At 41.7% G+C, this 19,470-nt stretch overlaps 1 protein-coding gene and 2 non-coding genes across 4 annotated transcripts; 1 reads left to right on the forward strand and 2 right to left on the reverse strand.

The window, feature by feature from the left end:
- The first annotated feature begins 198 nt into the window (after nucleotides 1–198).
- Nucleotides 199–11,990, forward strand: MCM4 (minichromosome maintenance complex component 4). 2 transcript variants are annotated; one of them, XM_063326839.1, is made up of 17 exons: nucleotides 199–305; nucleotides 469–569; nucleotides 766–924; nucleotides 1,737–1,900; nucleotides 1,989–2,087; nucleotides 2,238–2,333; nucleotides 2,418–2,513; nucleotides 2,947–3,085; nucleotides 3,521–3,741; nucleotides 4,227–4,347; nucleotides 6,128–6,387; nucleotides 7,857–8,222; nucleotides 8,567–8,694; nucleotides 9,824–10,031; nucleotides 10,537–10,765; nucleotides 10,919–11,052; nucleotides 11,427–11,990. In XM_063326839.1, exons 2-17 carry the CDS (start codon nucleotides 500–502, stop codon nucleotides 11,517–11,519), a joined length of 2,583 nt encoding a protein of 860 aa, XP_063182909.1. In that variant the 5' UTR covers nucleotides 199–305; nucleotides 469–499; the 3' UTR covers nucleotides 11,520–11,990. The 2 variants fall into 2 exon arrangements, with proteins under 2 accessions (XP_063182909.1, XP_063182910.1); XM_063326840.1 differs by having other exon boundaries at nucleotides 253–373.
- Nucleotides 11,991–18,379: 6,389 nt separating this feature from the next.
- On the reverse strand, nucleotides 18,380–18,452 carry TRNAA-AGC (transfer RNA alanine (anticodon AGC)). Its single transcript has one exon. It is a non-coding gene; the product is annotated as a tRNA-Ala (tRNA).
- Nucleotides 18,453–18,956: 504 nt separating this feature from the next.
- TRNAA-AGC (transfer RNA alanine (anticodon AGC)) lies at nucleotides 18,957–19,029 on the reverse strand. Its single transcript has one exon. It is a non-coding gene; the product is annotated as a tRNA-Ala (tRNA).
- Nucleotides 19,030–19,470: the final 441 nt, after the last annotated feature.

Consider the following 19,470-nt stretch of genomic DNA (forward strand, 5'->3'; position numbering starts at 1 on the left):
CTTTGGGCTGGGGGGAGGATGTGCCGTTGATGGGGACATCCTCCGTCCCGTAGCGCAAGGATGGCTAGCAGTATACCGTTTCCGTACCGCAGCGGCTCAAACAGGCCGCGACCCTCCCCTCGGGGGCCCGGAGGGTTCACCTCCTTCCTCCTTTCCTTCTCCGTTCCCCAGCACTCCCCCCTTTCTGCATGGGTTGGGCGCTGCCGTTGCGATCGCCCCTACCCATTGGCCAGAAAGCCCGCGAGAGCGCGCGCACGCCGCCCAGCTTGGCGCGGAGTGTTCGGGGTCTGCTCGGGGTGGCAGAGGTGCTGGGACGCGGAGGGACGGTTCGTCGGGGCCAGTTGCTGCCCCCTTCTCTATCTCGGCGGCGGGGGTGGGAACAGAGAGGGAAGCCGCCGGTTTGGGCTCGGGGCTCGGCCGCTGGCGGAGCGCCTGCAGCCCGCGCTCTTCTTGCCGTCCCCCTCCTAGGTAGGACCGCCGTGGGAGCCGGAGCAGCGCCATGTCGTCGCCTGCCTCCACCCCCAGCCGCCGCCGCGGGAAGCGCGGCCGGGGCAGCAACCCCCCGACCCGTAAGTGCTTTGGGGACGAGGTGGGGAGGCGGCCGGAGCCGGAGATAGCCTATGGCTTCCCGGCTGGGTAGGGGCCGGTGGGCGCCGGCTGCTTGGCAGGCTCTGGCCGTCCCTCTGCCCCGGGGTGTCCTCCGGGCCCGCATCCTCGGCGGCCGCGCGACGGTTTTAAACGCTGGCTCCGCTTTGTGTCTTGCAGCGCAAGATGCTCGGTCTCCTCCATCGCAGAAGCGCAGGACGGACGACTCCACCTCCACCGGCGAGCTGCAGCCCATGCCCACCTCCCCGGCCGCCGGCGCGCAGAGCCCCGCCGCCCCCGACGCTCTCTTCTCCAGCCCCCCGCAGTTCCGCCACTCCGGTACGGGGGCGGGGGGCGGGGGAGTTCGGGCAGCTCCGCGGCCGCCCGGGCAGCAGCGACGGTGACTGGGGTTGGCCCCGACCTCGGCTCCGGCCTGCGGCGATGCGCCCCCGGGGTGTGTGTGTGTGGGGTGCGGGTTCTCGGTGCCGCTGTGGAGCGAGCGGGAGAATGGATCCGGCTGGAAAACATGCGAGGAAAAAAACTGGGTTTTGCCTCAAGTTTGTCATTCGAGTTTAGCGCAGGAGCGTTGTGGGTGTCAGGAGTGCAGATCTGCTGCTTTAGCTTCAAATTGTGCTGGGAGCACATATCACGGATTATACTTTACTCTCTTGTGTGTTTCTAGAAAGAATAAAATGAGTAAAATTACTAGGGCAGAAAGAATTAGTTTGATTGCTATAAAAAGCCTTTCTTGCTTTTATGAATAGGCTTGTTCTTAATTGTGATAGCTGGTAATTGCCCTGTCGCTTGTTGTACTGCCTCAAAAATACTGAGAAATGTTTAATCTAAAATGATAAGTTTTGACTTTTTATGCTTGAAGACCAATGCAGTTTTAAATGCAGCACCACTTTAAAACTTTCTAGCAAAGCTTTACTGGAGCTTGGGATCTTTCAGAAGAGATGTTGATGCAAAGAAAAGTTCTGGCTAGACTTGCGACATTTTTATTATTTCTGTTTTAACAAGACACTGGAACTGATGGGTGCTACTCATGACAGCAGAGTGAAAAGAATGACAAGACAAATGCAGGGGCTGAGTTTTAGTTTGCTCTAAATGTAAAATGTCTTTATAATTGTGAATTTTTGTTTTTTTTATAGCTATTCCCCTTGACTTCGACATCAGCTCCCCGCTGACGTACGGCACACCCAGCTCCAGGGTAGAGGGTACCCCACGAAGTGGTGTACGAGGAACTCCGGTTAGGCAGAGGCCGGATCTCGGCTCTGTCCGTAAAGCCCGACAAGTTGATTTACACTCAGATGGGGTAGGTAGACGTCTCAGATCTCGTATCAGACAACTTCTTTTTAAAGACTATAGGCGTGTTTGCATATGCTTCATTTATTTCCCCGCAGCCAGCTGAGGATGTAGTAGCAACCGAGCAATCTCTTGGACAGAAGCTTGTTATTTGGGGAACCGATGTTAACGTAGCCTCGTGCAAAGAAAAATTCCAGGTAGGTTAACAACTTGTTTTTTTCCTTTTTTAAATGAAAAGCTAGTTTGAGTTAAACAAACATTAGTGGAATCTGATACAAAGAAGGTGTTTGTACTACTAAATTCTGCTCATCTTTCCCTTCTGTCTCCTTGTTACCTTGGGCATTCAGAGATTCCTTCAGCGCTTCATTGATCCGCTGGCTAAAGAGGATGAAGACATTGGCTTGGATCTTAACGAGCCACGCTACATGCAACGGCTTGAAGAGGTACTTGCATCACAGCCAAATCCAACTTTTCTTTTTTAGTCTTGTGTGCCATTGAGTAAAGATTTCTTTTCAAATATCTTGCAGATTAACATGGTTGGGGAACCATTCCTGAATGTAAATTGTGACCATCTACGATCATTTGATGAAAATCTTTACAGGCAACTGATCTGCTATCCTCAGGTGAAGTGGTGCGCTTTCTGGCTTTCAAGTGCCCTTTTCATATTTACGGCTCTTAATATGTTTGTTTAAATGCAATGTGTAGTTTGTATGGTCAGTGTAATCTCTGGCTTCTTTATTTTACTTACCGTAAAATGTCTTGTTTCATAGTAGTTCATTGTAGATGTTACACTGGGTACCTCATGCATGGAAAACTAGCTGATAAACTGCCATGTCCAGAGTCTTGTACTTCCCCCTCCTTTGCAATACTCAAATTAATAAATCTGATCTAAACAGCAAGTTTTCTGTTACGTAGGAAAATGCTTAGCTGGCATAACTTTTAGTCATTCCTGGCTGATCAGCAGCACATAAAATGCTTCATGCAAAAATACTTCATTCTATGATTTTTATTTTTATTTAATGTGTAAGCTCAACTATTTCTAACAATTTTATACAGGAAGTCATCCCAACATTTGACATGGCTGCCAATGAGATCTTTTTTGATCGTTACCCTGATTCAATATTAGAACATCAAATTCAAGTAAGGCCATACAATGCACTGAAGACTAGGAATATGAGAAGTCTAAACCCCGAAGGTAAACTTCTGATTACCGTGTTAGAAAAGAATCTTAAGGATTTCTATAAACTTGCCGACTTAACATAGAATTACAAGAAGGCTGTGTAAAAGTGTACTTGTGGTCCATCCAAATCAATGCCTTTCCTTATGTAAGTCTGTTTCAGAAGCAAATGCTTTACAGCCCAAATGCAGAATAGTCTATCCATAAAGGAAGTCCTTCCTGGCACCAGCTACTGATGTTCTTAGTTCTGCAAATGTGAAGGATTCTTTCTTTTATATAAACGCTTCTGTAAATTAGAATACTTGTACTACGCATTTATGCTTTGTCTTATACAAAATACTAATACCTAACCAAAAGCCCACCTATCACCTAAAACCAAACATAACATGAAATTTGAAGGTCATTTAAATTTTAAGAGTACAAAGCGATGACATGAGTCTCTATATTTTGTAGATATTGATCAACTTATCACCATCAGCGGTATGGTCATCAGAAGCTCCCAGTTAATTCCTGAGATGCAGGAAGCATTCTTTAAATGCCAGGTTTGCGCTTTCACCACCAGAGTGGAAATCGATCGTGGCAGGATTGCTGAACCATCAGTATGCAAGAACTGTAACACAACGCACAGTATGGCACTGATTCACAATCGCTCCATGTTCTCTGACAAACAGATGGTATGTTGTGCTTAGGTAGTGGCTAAAATGAAAACGGTTTCTAGTTTTTGCTCTCGCGCCCCTCCTAATATCATCAGTAGCATTAATCTTGAAGCTGAAGGTTTTAAAAAGGGAAACGCGTTTTGGAACGTGAAAATGGGTGAAACAACTTAGCGAAACTTTGGAGAAGACATAAGGAGGAAATGAAGTCTGTACGCATCTTAATGTGTCTACATGGAAGCTCCGTTATATATAGCATGTCTGTCTCTGTCTGGACTGGATGAGCCTTGTCTGTAACAGCGTTTGAACCATACCAGCAGAATTCTCATTTGCATCAAATCTTTCTATTAGCAATCATTTTTGCTGTTTGGGTGGGGGTATCTTGTTCTTGAGCAATGTTCCTGATTCAAAATGATGCTTAAGACTGCTAATGCAAGATTCTATTGTATGCTCTGTGGAAAACTTTTGCTTTTCTGAAACTAAAACTTTTAAGTGTTTTTTGCTAGATCAAACTGCAGGAGTCTCCTGAAGATATGCCGGCTGGACAGACACCGCATACTGTTGCGCTATTTGCTCACAATGACCTTGTTGATAAAGTTCAGCCAGGTGACAGAGTTAATGTCACAGGTAAAATTTGGTTTGAGTATTTGCACCCTCCTTTTTCACTGATCTTAACTGTCTGTAAAGGGACCTGATGGGACGCACCTGCAAGTGCTGAGGGAGCTGGCCACTGTCTTTGCAAGGCCACTCAATGGCCTTTGAAAAGTCATGGTGACTGGTTAAGATATTGTAAGAAAGCCAATGTCACTCCTAGGCAAGGAGGAGACCTGGGGAACTACAGGCCAGTCAACTTCATCCCTGGGAAGGTGATAGCGCCAATAATCCTGGTAACTATTTTTAACCTTATGAAGGAGAAGGGAATTAGGTGTAGTCAGCACGGATTTACAGTAGATAACAGCCTTTACAGTGAGGTGACTGGAGCAGTGGATGTTGTTTATCTTGACTTTAAGCAAGGCTTTCATCACTGTCTCCCATAACATCCTCACAGGAAAACTCATGGTGTATGGGTTGGATAAGTGGACAGTGACATGGAATTAACTGGCAGAGCTTCTGGGCTGAAAGCATTATGATCAGTGGTACAAAGTCCAGATGGAGGTTGGTCACCATCAGTGTACCCTAGGGGTCAATACTGGGGCCAAATGCTGATATCTTCACTAATGACCTGTATGATGGGACAGAGTGGACCCTCAGCAAACTTGCAGACAAAACCAAAACTGGACGGAAGCAGTGATTGATAGACCTCATGACTGTGGTGCTAACAGCTTCCTGGGGTGCATTAGAAGAGTTGCCAGCAGGTGGAGGCAGGCGATCCTTCCCCCTCTATTCAGCACTGGTGAGGCCACACTTGGAATATTGGGTCTAGTTCTGGGCTGTCGCCCGACAAGGGAGACGTGAACATACTGGAGTGAATTCAGCAAAGGGCCATGATGGTAACTGGAGCCTCTGGAAAGGCTGAGAAAGCTGGGAGGGACTGCTCAGCCTCAGGAGAGAAGGCCCAAGGGGATCTTACCAGTGTGTTCATAAATTCCTGATGTGGGGTGTGGGTGGTAGTGGGGTCAAGAAGATAGAGCCAGACTCTTCTTAGTGGTGCCCAGTGGCAGGCAGTGGGCACAAGCTGAAATACAGGAAATTCCAGTTAAACATAAGAATTTTTTTACTGCTTGAGTGGTCAAGCCCTGGCACAAGTTGCCTGGAGAGGCTGTGTGGAGTCTCGATCCTTAGAGATACTCAAAACGTGACTGTACGTGGCCTTTAGCAACCTGTTCTAGTTGATAACAGTTAGGGCCCATGATTGGACTAGACAATCACCAGACGTCCCTTGTGACCTTGACAGTTCAGTCATTCTGAGAATGTTGGTGAGGAAGAGGCAGTATCTTAAATAGCGGCTGCTGTCAGGAGAGTGGTAACATAGAATAAGTCTTGTGATACAGCAACCACATTTTTATAAACCGCTTTGCTTTAAAACAACTGCTGTACTGCTAGCTGTTACAGATACATTAGAAATCTATTAAATTTGGCACCAAAAATGGAGGAAATGCTGACAGCGCAGCAGGACTTTCAAAAGCATCAAGCCTTAATTTTTTTCAAAAATGCTTCAGCATTTTCCTTGTTGAGAACACCTGTGATAGGCATGTTAAACATGTATATACCTGCAAAAATAGGGTGTAGATGACTTGAAATATGTTCCATTGAGTTCTACGTGACTTACTGGTACTGGGAAATAAACTGACTAAAGTATTTAGGCTGTTTTGAAAGGTGAATTTTCAAGGGAGAATGTAAAATTTTCAAGTTCTGGAATTCTTATATTTCTTTATATCTAATGCTGTGATTTAAAAACTGTATTTAGGTATCTACAGGGCAGTCCCAATTCGAGTTAATCCAAGGGTCAGCAACGTAAAATCTGTCTATAAGACCCACATTGATGTCATACACTATCGCAAGACAGATGCAAAACGCCTGCATGGTGTTGATGAGGAAACGGAGCAAAAAATGTTTACAGAGGAACGTGTGGAAATTCTAAAAGAGCTTTCTAAAAAAGCAGACATATATGACAGACTTTCTTCAGCACTGGCTCCAAGTATCTATGAGCATGAAGATATCAAAAAGGTAAATCAGATTCTGTATTTCTCTTGAAAGAAATGTACTTATACGCAATTAATTTGGTAATTAGTGTTTGGTATAAAAATGACTTGAGGCTTCAAAATTCAAAAAAATGTATCTTGAGCAGTCTTAAAACTCCATGGTCTTGTCAGGATGGAGTTGGTTATAAGTGTATCATAAGTCTTTTCATGGTATTAAGGAGTGTTAATCAGAGGGAAGATACTGAAAAGGTAGGAAAGCAGCAGAACTGGGAAAATGTAAATGCAGGATGCATCTTGAACACTTCTTGAATGTTCAGATTATGGGTGATCAAAGAAAAATAAGTAGCTATAACACAGTAAATGATTGCTGAAAAGAGGCATCCACAAGAGAACAGTAGCTTTAAAATGACGTGTGATTGACTTTGGCTTACCGGATGTTAAAACAATTACTTAGATGTGTCCAAGAAGGGACTGTTCCAATAAAATGTTCAACCGAGGTACTAGAACTTTATCATTGCAAAAACTACAGTCAGTAGTGTGTCTCAAGGTAATGTCAGACACCAAACTTCAAGTATATTCCTTTTTTGGTTTTGTTTTGTTTTGTTTTTTTTTTTTAAATAGATTTGTACATTATCATAGTTCCCAAGTTTCTGAAATGGCTAAAAGTTGAACTCAAAACCATATAATGATTTCCTGCTGAAATGGAAACACAATAATGACAATTCCATTTGTCATTACCTCCTCACCACGCTAATAAGGCACATCAACTATAGTGGGTGGAGTTGAGAAAAGCTAGGGATCCTTCAACAAGGGAGATTTTCAGGTTCTGACCAAAATCTGTTCACAACATACAAAATTGAAAGTGCTTGAAGCCCGTATGTATTGGAGCATCAATACTCAGGGGCCTTGAGGAAAATAAAACGGGGCAGGTCATGCTTCTTGTAACTACCGCACAGGTTCTACTGACCTCTGCAAGTTCTTGTAAGTGAATGAGAACGGGACTAATACAAATAGCTCATTCCATGCCTCTGCAAGGTTTCTGTGCTGTAAGAAATTGTGCCAAGGCTTTACATGAAGTAGTGTACAGTTTTCCTTGCTCTTTTCCTTGCTGTTTCCAGCTGTCATTGTCACTGACTGTCACTTTTTTTCATTAACTACCTAACTACCTATTATATATATGATGCTGGGGGGGGGGGGGAAAAGTACTGGGAATTTTGGAATAGATTTGGAACAACTCTAATTTGAAACTGTAATTACAAGGTGAGTTTGTAGGACCTAGCAGTTTACTTATATGTCTGTAATTAACTGGAGTTGAGGATATCTATAAAGAATGAACCCTTTTAAAGACTTCTAAAAAGTTTGAAGTGTTTTCTTGTATGTCTGAGTTAATTTAGCAGTTTCAGTTCATTAGATGTTTCTGTTCAGCAGTTGGATTTGCTCTGTTAACTATACAAGAGGTGATGCTTTGATTCTTAAAAGAGAATATTTTTGTAGGGTATTCTGCTTCAGCTTTTTGGGGGATCAAGAAAGGATTTTACTCACACGGGAAGAGGCAATTTTCGCGCCGAGATCAACATTCTTCTCTGTGGTGATCCTGGTACTAGTAAATCACAGCTGCTCCAGTATGTGTATAACCTGGTTCCTCGAGGCCAGTATACATCTGGCAAAGGCTCAAGTGCAGTTGGTCTTACTGCGTATGTGATGAAGGATCCAGAAACACGGCAACTGGTTCTTCAGACAGGTGCTCTAGTACTTAGTGACAATGGCATTTGCTGCATTGATGAGTTTGATAAAATGAATGAAAGCACAAGATCAGTACTACATGAAGTAATGGAACAACAGACTCTCTCCATTGCAAAGGTAAGTCCCTCTTTAATTCCAGGTTCTCTGCACTACGCATGGTATCAGTTAGGCAGATGAAACCAAAAAGTTACCAGAAGAACAAAGGATTTTACTTTTCTGTTGTTGTTAGTGGATCAATCCTAAATTATATAACAACTCATTTACAAAAGAATGCAGCTTTTTTAGGAAGCCGTAGTATTTCCTTATTGTTTTGGTCTTGCTTGGCTCTGAAAGGTTTTTGCAATGCAGTTTTTTTACTACAGAGCCCATTTAATAACACCGCTGGTCTCATTCAGCAGGGGGGAGGGGGTTTGGTGGCACATAGTTGCAGCTGGTTTCAGAAATGTTTTTTGTTTTGACAGGCTGGAATTATTTGCCAACTGAATGCTCGTACATCTATCCTAGCAGCAGCTAACCCTATAGAATCACAGTGGAATCCGAAAAAGACAACTATTGAAAATATCCAGCTTCCTCATACACTGTTGTCAAGGTACTCAGCTCCCACTTGCATGTCTCATTTTTATGAGATGCTATACTTCCCCTTGTGAAAATGATTAAATACAGTAGAGCAGAACAATTGTGTTCTTTGTAGCGTAGTGGAAAACTTGTGTAGCATTTATTTTAAATGCAGTTCTTACAGCTTCTGCGTGAGCAGAGAACTGCCTTTTCGTATTCACATATTGACCTTGAACAGAAGATCTGATGAGATCTGTAGGATCTCTTTCTCTCTGAAGATCTGTGACTGTTTCATGTTCTGTAAAATTCAGCTGGGGAGGTGACAGTGCTAGCCTTTTGGCTGGTAGCCGTTAGAGCAACATTTAGCATCTGCTGATCTAAAACTGAACTGTCTTTGTGCTGCAGTTGCATCTTGTGAGGAATTCCAACAGTAGCTGGAGATTTGGAGTGCACTGATACACTGGATATTCTGGGGACACTTACAGTTTAGGTTTTAATTAATACCTGCTTAATTTTGCCATTTAGTGACAAATGGTACCTTAGTACAGGGTGTACTGAATGAAACTAGGCTTGAGCAGCATCTCAGTTCCATCACTTACTGGATTTAAGCTTAGGAAAATACATGATGGGCTGGCTAAAATGTCTGCCTATAGTTAAGCGTAGTTGAATATATCGTTTGTAAAATTAGAAATCTTTTTTTTTCAGGATTAAATCACAGGTGCTTTTTTATTTATACATGTATTTATTTACTTAGGGATTTTAAATGCATAAAATAACCATATAGGTATGTCCTGCTGCCTTTTGGGGCACTTTCTTTAACAGCAAGTTTGTTCCTGTGTATTTGGTATACGTGTGGAGGGTTTTTGTTGTTTTAGAAAACAAAAACTGTCATCCTTGAACACGGGATCTTGAGTTTTAGCAGAGCAGAATGTATGTCACTTTCAAAGTTTCAGATCTATAGGATGAAAACAAATCCACTGTGCTGTTCTGTACTTTCGTAATTCCAGAAAAATTATCTTTTCAGTGTAATAGAGCAACTCCTACTTAGAGTAGGAAGTTAACAGTCAGATAACTCCTCTACTTGTAAATCAAAAACCCTCAATCAAACTACTTTAAATGGCAGGGAAGTATACGTACTAATACTGGATTCTTATGCTGTTCAGATTTGACTTGATCTTTTTAATGTTGGATCCACGTGATGAAGCTTATGACAGACGTCTTGCTCGCCATTTGGTTTCACTGTACTACCAAAGTGAAGAAAAGATGGAGGAAGAATACATGGACATGGCAGTATTGAGGGATTACATTGCATATGCTCGTAGTTACATAAATCCTAGGTTAAGTGAAGAAGCAAGTCAAGCCCTTATTGAGGTAAAGGAGTAGCTGTTAGTAATGTTCCAATATACATCCTATTTATGTATAACTTTTCTATAAGACTCTTCAAACGTCTCTAAAAATCACCAGCATTTATAAAGGAGAGAGCAATCAGTACAAAAGTCATTCTGCCCTCTGATTGTTAGCTTTCAGATGTGTTGGTTTTGGTTCTATCACATTAATAAAAGCATAAAATTCTACTGAAATGAAATGTGTCAGTACAGACACAAGCACTATTATGTAAGACTAGTCCTAAGTTTTTAAAGGGATTTAAAAATTGACTCATTGTCATGGCTTCATTGCTTTATAAGGTAAATGTATAAACGTGATGTGGTTATCCTGCATTGCAGAAGAACTCTGAAGGGATATGAGCATAAATAGTGTTTGGAACAGCTTGCCAGAATTGCTTATATTCTGAAATAAAAGACGAGGGATAAAGGGGACTCTGAAAAATATTAGAAATAACAGGATTCACTGAAATACTTAATGACTCTCTTGACAGGCATACGTGGACATGAGGAAGATTGGTAGTGGCAGGGGAATGGTTTCTGCATATCCTCGACAACTTGAGTCTCTGATCCGACTGGCAGAAGCGCATGCTAAAGTACGCTTTTCTGAGAAAGTTGAAACAATTGATGTAGAAGAAGCAAAACGCCTCCATCGGGAAGCACTGAAACAGTCTGCTACTGATCCAAGGACCGGAATTGTGGACATTTCCATTCTCACTACAGGTTTGTTTCCATAGTGATAAAGCTGGGATGCTGTTGGGCTTTTGTATATATTTTTATATAAATTTTTAAACGTATAAATTATGTAATTTTTAAACATAACTTAGCCTGTCCTCCTTAGTTTATTTCTAAAAGGTGTTCTCTTTCCTTTATAAGGAATGAGTGCAACAGCTCGTAAGCGGAAAGAGGAGTTGGCTCAAGCCTTAAGGAAACTTATCCAGTCAAAGGGTAAAACACCAGCTTTGAAATACCAACAGCTTTTTGATGATCTCCGAGCACAGTCAGATACAGTAAGTTTCCTGCTTTGTTTTTACATTTTCATTAACTTTAAAAGCATGGTGGTTTTCCAAGTCAACATTACCTTGTTCTCAAATCGCATTATGGAGGGGAAAGGGAGACACTACCTTTTTCAGCTGACGTGACCAGAAAGCTAATTCTATGGATAAATGAGCTAAATCTTTACTGTACATTAGTTTATTCTGGCTTCTGAAATAGCAAACGCAGCTTTAGGGTTTCAGGCCACATTATGAATTATGAAAAGGACATACTAAAGCTTAAAAAACCTATGAAGAAAATCAGTAGGAAGGAAGGCATTTTTACAGCCTTTAAAGTATTTCCCCTCTCCCCCGCCTAATTTTTACTTAATTTACTACTTTTCTTTCAGGCTGTCACTAAGGAAATGTTTGAAGAAGCGCTTCGTGCCTTGGCTGATGATGACTTCTTGACTGTGACTGGAAAGACTGTTAGACTGCTGTAAGTTAGCCCTTCCTTACAAGCCAGCTGTCACGGCTTTACTTCGCCTTACTTAAGATAATGTCAGTCTGCAAGATCTTCAAGATTTGGGACTATCATTTGCTATAACAAGCACAGCCTTTCCTTGTAAGCCAACTCTCAGGGCTTTACTTTGCCTTACTATATTGCCAATCTGTAAGATTTTTAAGATTTGGGACTATCATTTGCTATGACAAGTGTAGTGACAATTAAGTGGCACTTCTGTCAGCACAAAAGATTACGAAGGACCTAAAAAAAATCCTCAGCTGAATAATGCTATTTACATTTTAGCTAAATGTAATTACTAATATGCTGTGCCACGTATTTTTATGAGGTTTTGTAGAACATGCTAACGATGTTGTATGTATTTCAAATTGAATTGTAAAAATTCATCTTAAATTACTTTTTACTAAATGCAGTTTGACTGTTAGTACTGCTGTAATCTGAAATAAAGTTACTGGACTTAAAAAGGGGCTTTAGCATTCATTTCTAGTGAAAAAGAACATATCCTGTGCTGGGCACTTTTCAGTCTAGAATTCTGCAATTTTTAGTAAGCTCTGTGGGAGCAGAAAGGAGCTTTGTGCCTTTTTTTGTTTATACTTGAGTGTACATTGGTAGTATCCTCAATGTAAAAAAGGCAGATAGATAGATTCTACTTGAAACCAAATTTTCTTACTACACATTTAAGCATGACTGGATAAACTGTTACCCACCTTCAGTGTAATCTCATGTAATCAGTCCAGAAAGAACAAGGTCCTGTAGCACATGACTGGAGAATCTTCCTTCCTTCAAGGCAGGGCAGATGCTCTCAGCCATTGCATGTCAATAGCTGCTATTGTTTTCACGGCTGAGCTAGCAGAACAGTTCCCTAATTCACTTCAGTGCAGACAGCACCAGACTTATCTCAACTGCTCACTTAACCCTTTTAAGATGAAATTAGTACTCTTACTGTTTTTGTGTAAAATGGATTTTGGCTCCCTTCCAATTCAAGATGACTCTTAATTCACCATCTTCTAGTTTTTGGGGGGTTGGTTTTGGTTTTTAAAATAAAATGCTCATTAGGACTTACTGTATTTAGTGTGTACAAGGTTACTTGCAGAATAATCCCACTAGGGGGCTCTTAAAGTCTGTAGGTAGTAGCTGATAAGAGATGACTTGTTTTCAGTCTGTAGTGGTTTTTTGGTTTCTAGGTAAGCAAGGACTGCAAGTGCCACTCTAATTAAGTAAATACAGAATGGAAGTGCTTGTAAACAGTCTTCTGGTTAAAAAAACCCCACTGATTAAAAGATCTTAACCATCCCTATGTTAATTTGAAATGTACACAAAGCAAAAGTAAGATAAAAGTAACTTCCTTAGACTATTTTCCTTACCCTGTGTAATAGTTTCAAACTGTATATCATAATTTACTACTGTATTTACCCTATGCTGCTCGTAGTTACAATTAAGTTCATTTAAAAAACTCAAGTCACTTAAAGACTGGAATATGCAACCAGGCGAAAGCATTCCTGCCAGAAACTTGATATTCTTAGCACCGGAAATGATACAGAAGAAAGGCATTAAAGTCTTCTATACATTCTACAAAAGGCATAAAAAAAGTTACAGGTCTACTGGCAGAAATTATTTGTAATGTCACTTTGACAGACCATAGTTGAAGTGATCTGCTGTCTTGGAAACTAACACTATAAAGAGAAGCTGCTGGTGAAGTGAAATTGAATGGTACCCTCCGTTTTCCTGCAGTCATTGGTTACTCAGGGTGGGCAGGGCATCAGTACAAGACAGACTAAAAAATGTCTTTTGCTACCACTGCTATTGGTTTCAAAGCTGCTATGTCATCTCTCTGCAAGCACAGATTTGATTAGAAAGTGACTCAATCCTAGTTATCCCGTTATGTTAGGTGCTTCAGTAGGAAGAGGCATAAACTCCTAAGTGAGAAACATCTGTCAAGATTATCCCCTGCTCATCATAACTGAGATAATGTACTCTGTAAGACTACGTTCTAGTTGGCCTCATCAAACTTCAGTCTTATTTTTGGCAGTCAGTCTGGAATCACGGTTTTATCTTCCTAGAAGGCCCTAAGACTTCCAGGATTATCTCGGGAAAAGAAGAAAGCACACTGAAAATTGCATGCCAAATAGCTGATCAGGGAGGTGATTGTATCCCATTTTTGCAGTGTATGTAATTTCATAATTAGAGCTGCTATGTAACTTGCTGCCTGGATACAGCACTACAGACTGAAGAAAGTAAGCATTTTGTATTTTTTTTTTTTCCTGACTTGGCAAGACCACATGCAGTCTTGTAAAAATACATGCATAGTTTACTTAAAAAACATAGGATTCATCATCTGTGAGGTAAACTGACAGTCAATATGGAAGCTGTCATCCATGCCTCTTCAGCATAATGTTTACAGACAGCCTGGCACCAGCTTGTATTATTTAATGCTCAAAACCAAAAAGCTAGTTAATTGTGGGTTGGAAGGTTTTGACAGTACAGCTTGTCTATACAATAAGCACAACCAGACTCTCCTTGTGACTGGCATCTCTGGACTCCAAAGTGATAAGGAAAACAAGAGCATTGTATTCGTTACTATGAAAAGAACTTTATAAGAAGTCACTTATTTCTGCAAATGATTGATAGAGAAGCTACAAAGGAGAGCTTGTTCTCACCAGTAAGGAGCGGCTGGTGGGGAATGTGAAGCTCAAGGGCAGCCTTGGCTGCAGTGAGCATGAAATAGTGGAGTTGAAGATCCTCAGGGCAGCAAGGAGGGTGTACAGTAAACTCGCCACCCTGGACTTCAGGAGAGCAGACTTTAGCCTCTTCAGGAATCTGCTTGGTGGAATAAAGCCCTGGAGGGAAGGGGGGCTCAAGAAAGCTGGTTAGTATTCAAGAGTCACCTCCTCCAAGCTCAGGAGCGATGCATCCCAACAAAGAGGAAGGTGGGCAAAAATGCCAGGAGGCCTGCATGGATGAACAAGGAGCTCCCGGAGAAACTCAAAATTGAAAAGGATGCGTACAGGGGGTGGAAGCAAGGACAGGTAGCTTAGGAGGAATACAGAGAAATTATCTGAGCAGCCAGGGATTAGGTTAGGAAAGCTGAAGCCCACATAGAATTAAATTCATCCAGGGACATCAAGAAAAACAAAAGCTTCTATAGGCAGGTTAGTGATAAAAGGAAGACGAGGGAAAATGTGGACCCTTTCCGTAAGGAAACAGGAGACCTGGTCACCTGGGATGTGGAGAAGGCTGAGGTGCTTGATGACTTTTATGCCTTGGTCTTCACCAGCAAGTGCTCTAAACACACTGCCCAAGTCACAGAGGGCAAAGGCAGGGACTGGGAGACTGAGGTACCGGCCTCTGTAGGAGATCAGGTTTGAAACCATTTAAGGAACATGAAGGTTCCTAAGTCCATGGGACCTGATGAGATTCATCCATGGGTGCTGAGGGAACTGGCAAATGAAACTGCTAAGCCACCATCCATCATATTTGAGAAGTTGTGGCAGTCTGGTGAAGTTCCCACTGAATGGAAAAGGGGAAACATACCCCCCATTTCTAAAAATGGAAAAAAGTAAAACCTGGAGAACTACAGGCTGGTCAGTCTCCTCTCTGTGCCTGGCAAGATCATGGAGCACATCCTCCTGGAAATTCTGCTAAGGCACATGGAAAATAACAAGATGACTGATGACACCCAACATGGCTTCACTAGGGGCAAATCATGCCCGACAAATGTGGTGGCCTTCTACGACAGCATTACAGCGTTGGTGGATAAGGGAAGAGCAACTGACGTCATCTACCTGGACTTGTGCAAAGCATTTGACACTGTCCCACATGACATCCTTGTATCTAAATTGGAGAGACATCAATTTATCCACTCAGTGGATAAGGAATTGGCTGGATGATCACACTCAAATTGCTGCGTCAACGGCTTGATGCTCAAGTGGCAAGCAGTGACAAGTGACATTCCTCAGGGGTCAGTACTGGGACTGGTGCTGTTTAATACCTATGTTGGCGACATGGACAGTGGGACTGAGTGCACCCTCAGCAAGTCTGCTGACAACACCAAGCTACATGGTGTGGTTGACACCCTGGATGGACACCTCAGACACCAAAAAAAAAAAAAGCTGTTCTGAAAATTATTTTTTCTTGTCATAGTCTTTCATACTGCCCAATGCTGTATACTCAAGTGTCATTTCCTTCTCTCATCCCCAAAAGAAGTAACCACAACACACCCCTCGGAGTCTGGCATTTCTCACCCAATGAAGAAATGGCTGGCACAAGCTTACTGAGCTAGGAGCCAGGGAAGATTTAATTCCTCGTTCTAGTTCTTAGGAGCACTTTCCAGTGCTTTCCAGTGAACCAGGAGAATGCAAATACCATTCCAGAGCATAATTGCACATTACTACATCCTCAATTTAAAGCCAGAGAGAATTGAGCCTCAGTATCCGGGCATATAATGTCAATCAAGTGAGCTGAGCCTCCAACCTCAAACAATATAGTAAAGCTAGGCTGGGTACCTGCGTTGGTATTTATGACCTTACCTCCGCTTTAGTCACACAGTACTTTACCTTTGCTTTTCAATATTTGTACACGTGGGTGGGAAGATGAAGAAAGGAGAGGCACCTCCATCATCCAGCTGGCTCTTAGACCATCTTTCCATGTGTAAAGAACACCCATTAAGCTCTTAAGCTTGTATTCAGTAACAATGAGGCTCTAAGGACACTATATAGACAATTTTTTTCATTAATCGGGCATCTCCTTACAGTATCTTTCTAGGTAAGCAGTCTTGGCAACATCTGCTTGGTTCACAGTTCTACTAGCGTTCCATCACTGTGTAACAGCTACATACCAGGATTACACAGTTCCTGTCCATACTTTTAAAAAATAATTGCCTCTGTGACCCTTATTAGAAGAGTCTCTCATAGAATCTACACGGTAAATAAACACTCAAACCAAACTGAAATCAATATAAACAAATGAGTACAAAGTAAACATCATTATAGGCCTGATACAGCTTCTCAGCAATACAGGGGCTAGCTGTAGAAATCCATCTAAATACTTCCTTATTGTTCTCGGCTTCCTCTCAATAATTGAAAAGAGCAGCCCCAGGCTGATCAGGAAGCTAAAGCAGGCTTAACAGCATTTTAATTGCAAATGTGGGAATGACCCCAATAGGTAAGCTATTTCCCCTGGGATAAACAATAATGTTGCCAAGTGTCTGGTACTGGTGATTTTTTATAGCAAAATATAATGCTATGTAGACCTCCCTCGGCTGTTTTATCTAAGTGCAACAAGCATAATCCATTCAGCAAAACTTGAAGATAGATGTTACCGAGAAACATTCCAAACTGTGTACTGTGCCTTCACTTCATGAAGAGGAAAAAAAATAAAAAATCATTCTATTCACTTATTTGAAGAGATCTGGGAATACTCAGTGGTCATCCTAAAAGAAGGAAAAGTATTCTTTGTCTGAAAAGACTCATCATTAGATATTCCTGAGAGACAAGATGTGTAAGTTATCTTTGTCCATGCTCCTTTCAACAGCTGATGAGGTAAGAAATCACACATCAAAGACAATGATCAGGAATATTTTTTATGGAGCAGGTTTAGTAAAGGATGTTGGTGGGAGAAGAACCCAATATCAACACAGTGTGCACTGAGAACAACCCTGCTGAAAATAACTGTGTACACAGTAGGTGTAAGCACATCCCAGGCTGTCATCAGAAGGAAGGCATTTAAGTATGACAGTTCCAGGCATCTTCTGTCTACTGATCACATTGGAAGTAGTCACTAAGACTGGTACACACTTTTTTAGGTATGCCCAAGAGTTCAAGGGGAAAGTTTCAGCCTCCAAAGTACAAGGAGACACACCCAAGAAGTGGAATAATAGCAGTGTTTTGCTAGTTTCATGCACATTTTCTTGCTCAACCATGAACAGAGGGAAGATGTGAGGAAATCAGTAAGCCTTTCTGCACACTGTAAAGTGCTTAGTTAACACTCAAGACACAGCAGATTTAGCAGCACTCGTCACTAAGATCTAAAAAGCTGCACTTGCTATGCAGCTGCTTCTAGAAGGGCCAGGGGTAAGTGCACCACAAAGAAGCACACAACACCTGGAGAAGGATCAGAAGAAACTAGTAAGATGTTAGGGGAAGTCAGTGAATCAATTAGATGGTCAAGGTTATCTCTGAAGCTCTACATAAGTGTGGCAGGCATTAGCCTCTTTAAAGCAGCTCTGCGAAAACAGAAGTCGGAGAGAAGGCTAAGGAGCTCAATTATAACCTGCACACAGGCCATAGCTAAAAGACACAGGAGCTGTAGCGTGCTTTCTAGGATACAGACCTGGGGGCAAAGAAGTGATGACTTTTACCCTTAAACTTGAATTGACTGATGCAGTTCATAAAATGGCTTCACAAAGATCGTAAATGAAAAGAAGATCCTATATTTCTGGACAGGGACCAGAATGGGCAGGTGGGGAAGAACAAGCATTCCTAAGCTTCTATTTTCCACTGTCTGATCAAACTGTATGCTGGTTGGACAAGAGGAGAAAAGACATGCTGATTCAGGTCTCTAACTGTCATTCATCCATTGTTTTTCATAAAACCTGGAAAAACACTATATTGCAGAATTCTCTTTCTGCCAAATTGGACTGAAACTGGCCAAGAAGAGTTAACAGTTATGACAGAGGATTGACATATACAGTTATATAAGCCTGATTTTGGGAGGGAGGGGGGAGGGAAGGAAGGAAATCAGTCTTCCCAATTAAAACAAAATTAACATTTTACCAAAACAGTTACATATTCTGTTTTGGTAGTTTCTACTTCTAGGTATAACAATTCCTGTTTAACAAAACACTGGAGAATGCGGGCATCGATCCCGCTACCTCTCGCATGCTAAGCGAGCGCTCTACCATTTGAGCTAATTCCCCCTCCTCTTATTGTTAATAGGCATCACAAAATTCTGATCTTGAAGGCAGATTTAAAATCTGCAGTTCCACACATGTAATACAATTTTCTGTTTTGTACTGGTCTGTCCATTCACAAATGAAAACACATTCAACTGCAATTCCAAAACAGGTGTCAGATAATGAATTCTTACTATTTAATTTAACATTTTCCAAATGAAGTAGTAAGAAACAAGACAAACCAGAAAAGACATGTATAAAATTAAAATTTATTACTTGCAATTCCTGAGAGGAAGTACTTTGCAGCATTTGATTTTCTCCCCCCAAAAAGTCAGTTTCTATTTATTTCTTTTCAAAATATGAGTAATTATCTTAATTTATTCTAGTCAAACATATGGCAGCATTTAAGCAACGAACTACGCACATCTAAAAACTAAGAGCTTATTTCACTTCAAAATTTCAGTTTGATACATGAAAATGTCTTTCGTAGTGAACTGTTTTTTCTCCCACCACAAACAAAATATACAGTGGAGAATGCGGGCATCGATCCCGCTACCTCTCGCATGCTAAGCGAGCGCTCTACCATTTGAGCTAATTCCCCCCATAGTACACTATTTTATCCTGTAACTGTAGAGTTTAACAACCACAAACACAAACTATCTTCCCTTTTCAAAATCTGTTCCTTTACCATGTGTGGTAACCCCAGGGCAGTTGTTCAGAACACTTACTAGCATTTGACCTTGAGCTTGTATTTTTTTTCGTCCAAGATGACAAACTCCCTGAGTAATGTGATAAGGCACTTCCTACTGCTAACTTGCATGACAAACGACCTGCAGCCATTCAGTGCCACCCAACTCACACTAGATTTATCCTTCTTTGAAGAGGGCAGCTGCTTTTTCTGTGTTGAGGCAAGTCACATCAGCGACAATGCAGTGGAGCAGCTTGGAGAGACGTTCCCTAAGATGACCATCTAGAAAGCAAAAGACAAACCTGATTAAATTAGCTGGTATCAGTTTACATTAGCATTGCCAGAGAGATGCAT

This window comes from Chroicocephalus ridibundus, chromosome 2 (genome assembly GCF_963924245.1).
Source record: "Chroicocephalus ridibundus chromosome 2, bChrRid1.1, whole genome shotgun sequence".
In the NCBI taxonomy this organism is placed as follows: domain Eukaryota; kingdom Metazoa; phylum Chordata; class Aves; order Charadriiformes; family Laridae; genus Chroicocephalus; species Chroicocephalus ridibundus.

Coding starts and splice junctions, on each gene's coding strand:
- MCM4 (XM_063326839.1), top strand. CDS start 500: ATGTCGTCGCCTGCCTCCACCCCCAGCCGCCGCCGCGGGAAGCGCGGC. Junction 2,088..2,237: donor CGTGCAAAGAAAAATTCCAG/GTAGGTTAACAA, acceptor TTGGGCATTCAG/AGATTCCTTCAGCGCTTCAT. Junction 3,742..4,226: donor TGTTCTCTGACAAACAGATG/GTATGTTGTGCT, acceptor GTTTTTTGCTAG/ATCAAACTGCAGGAGTCTCC.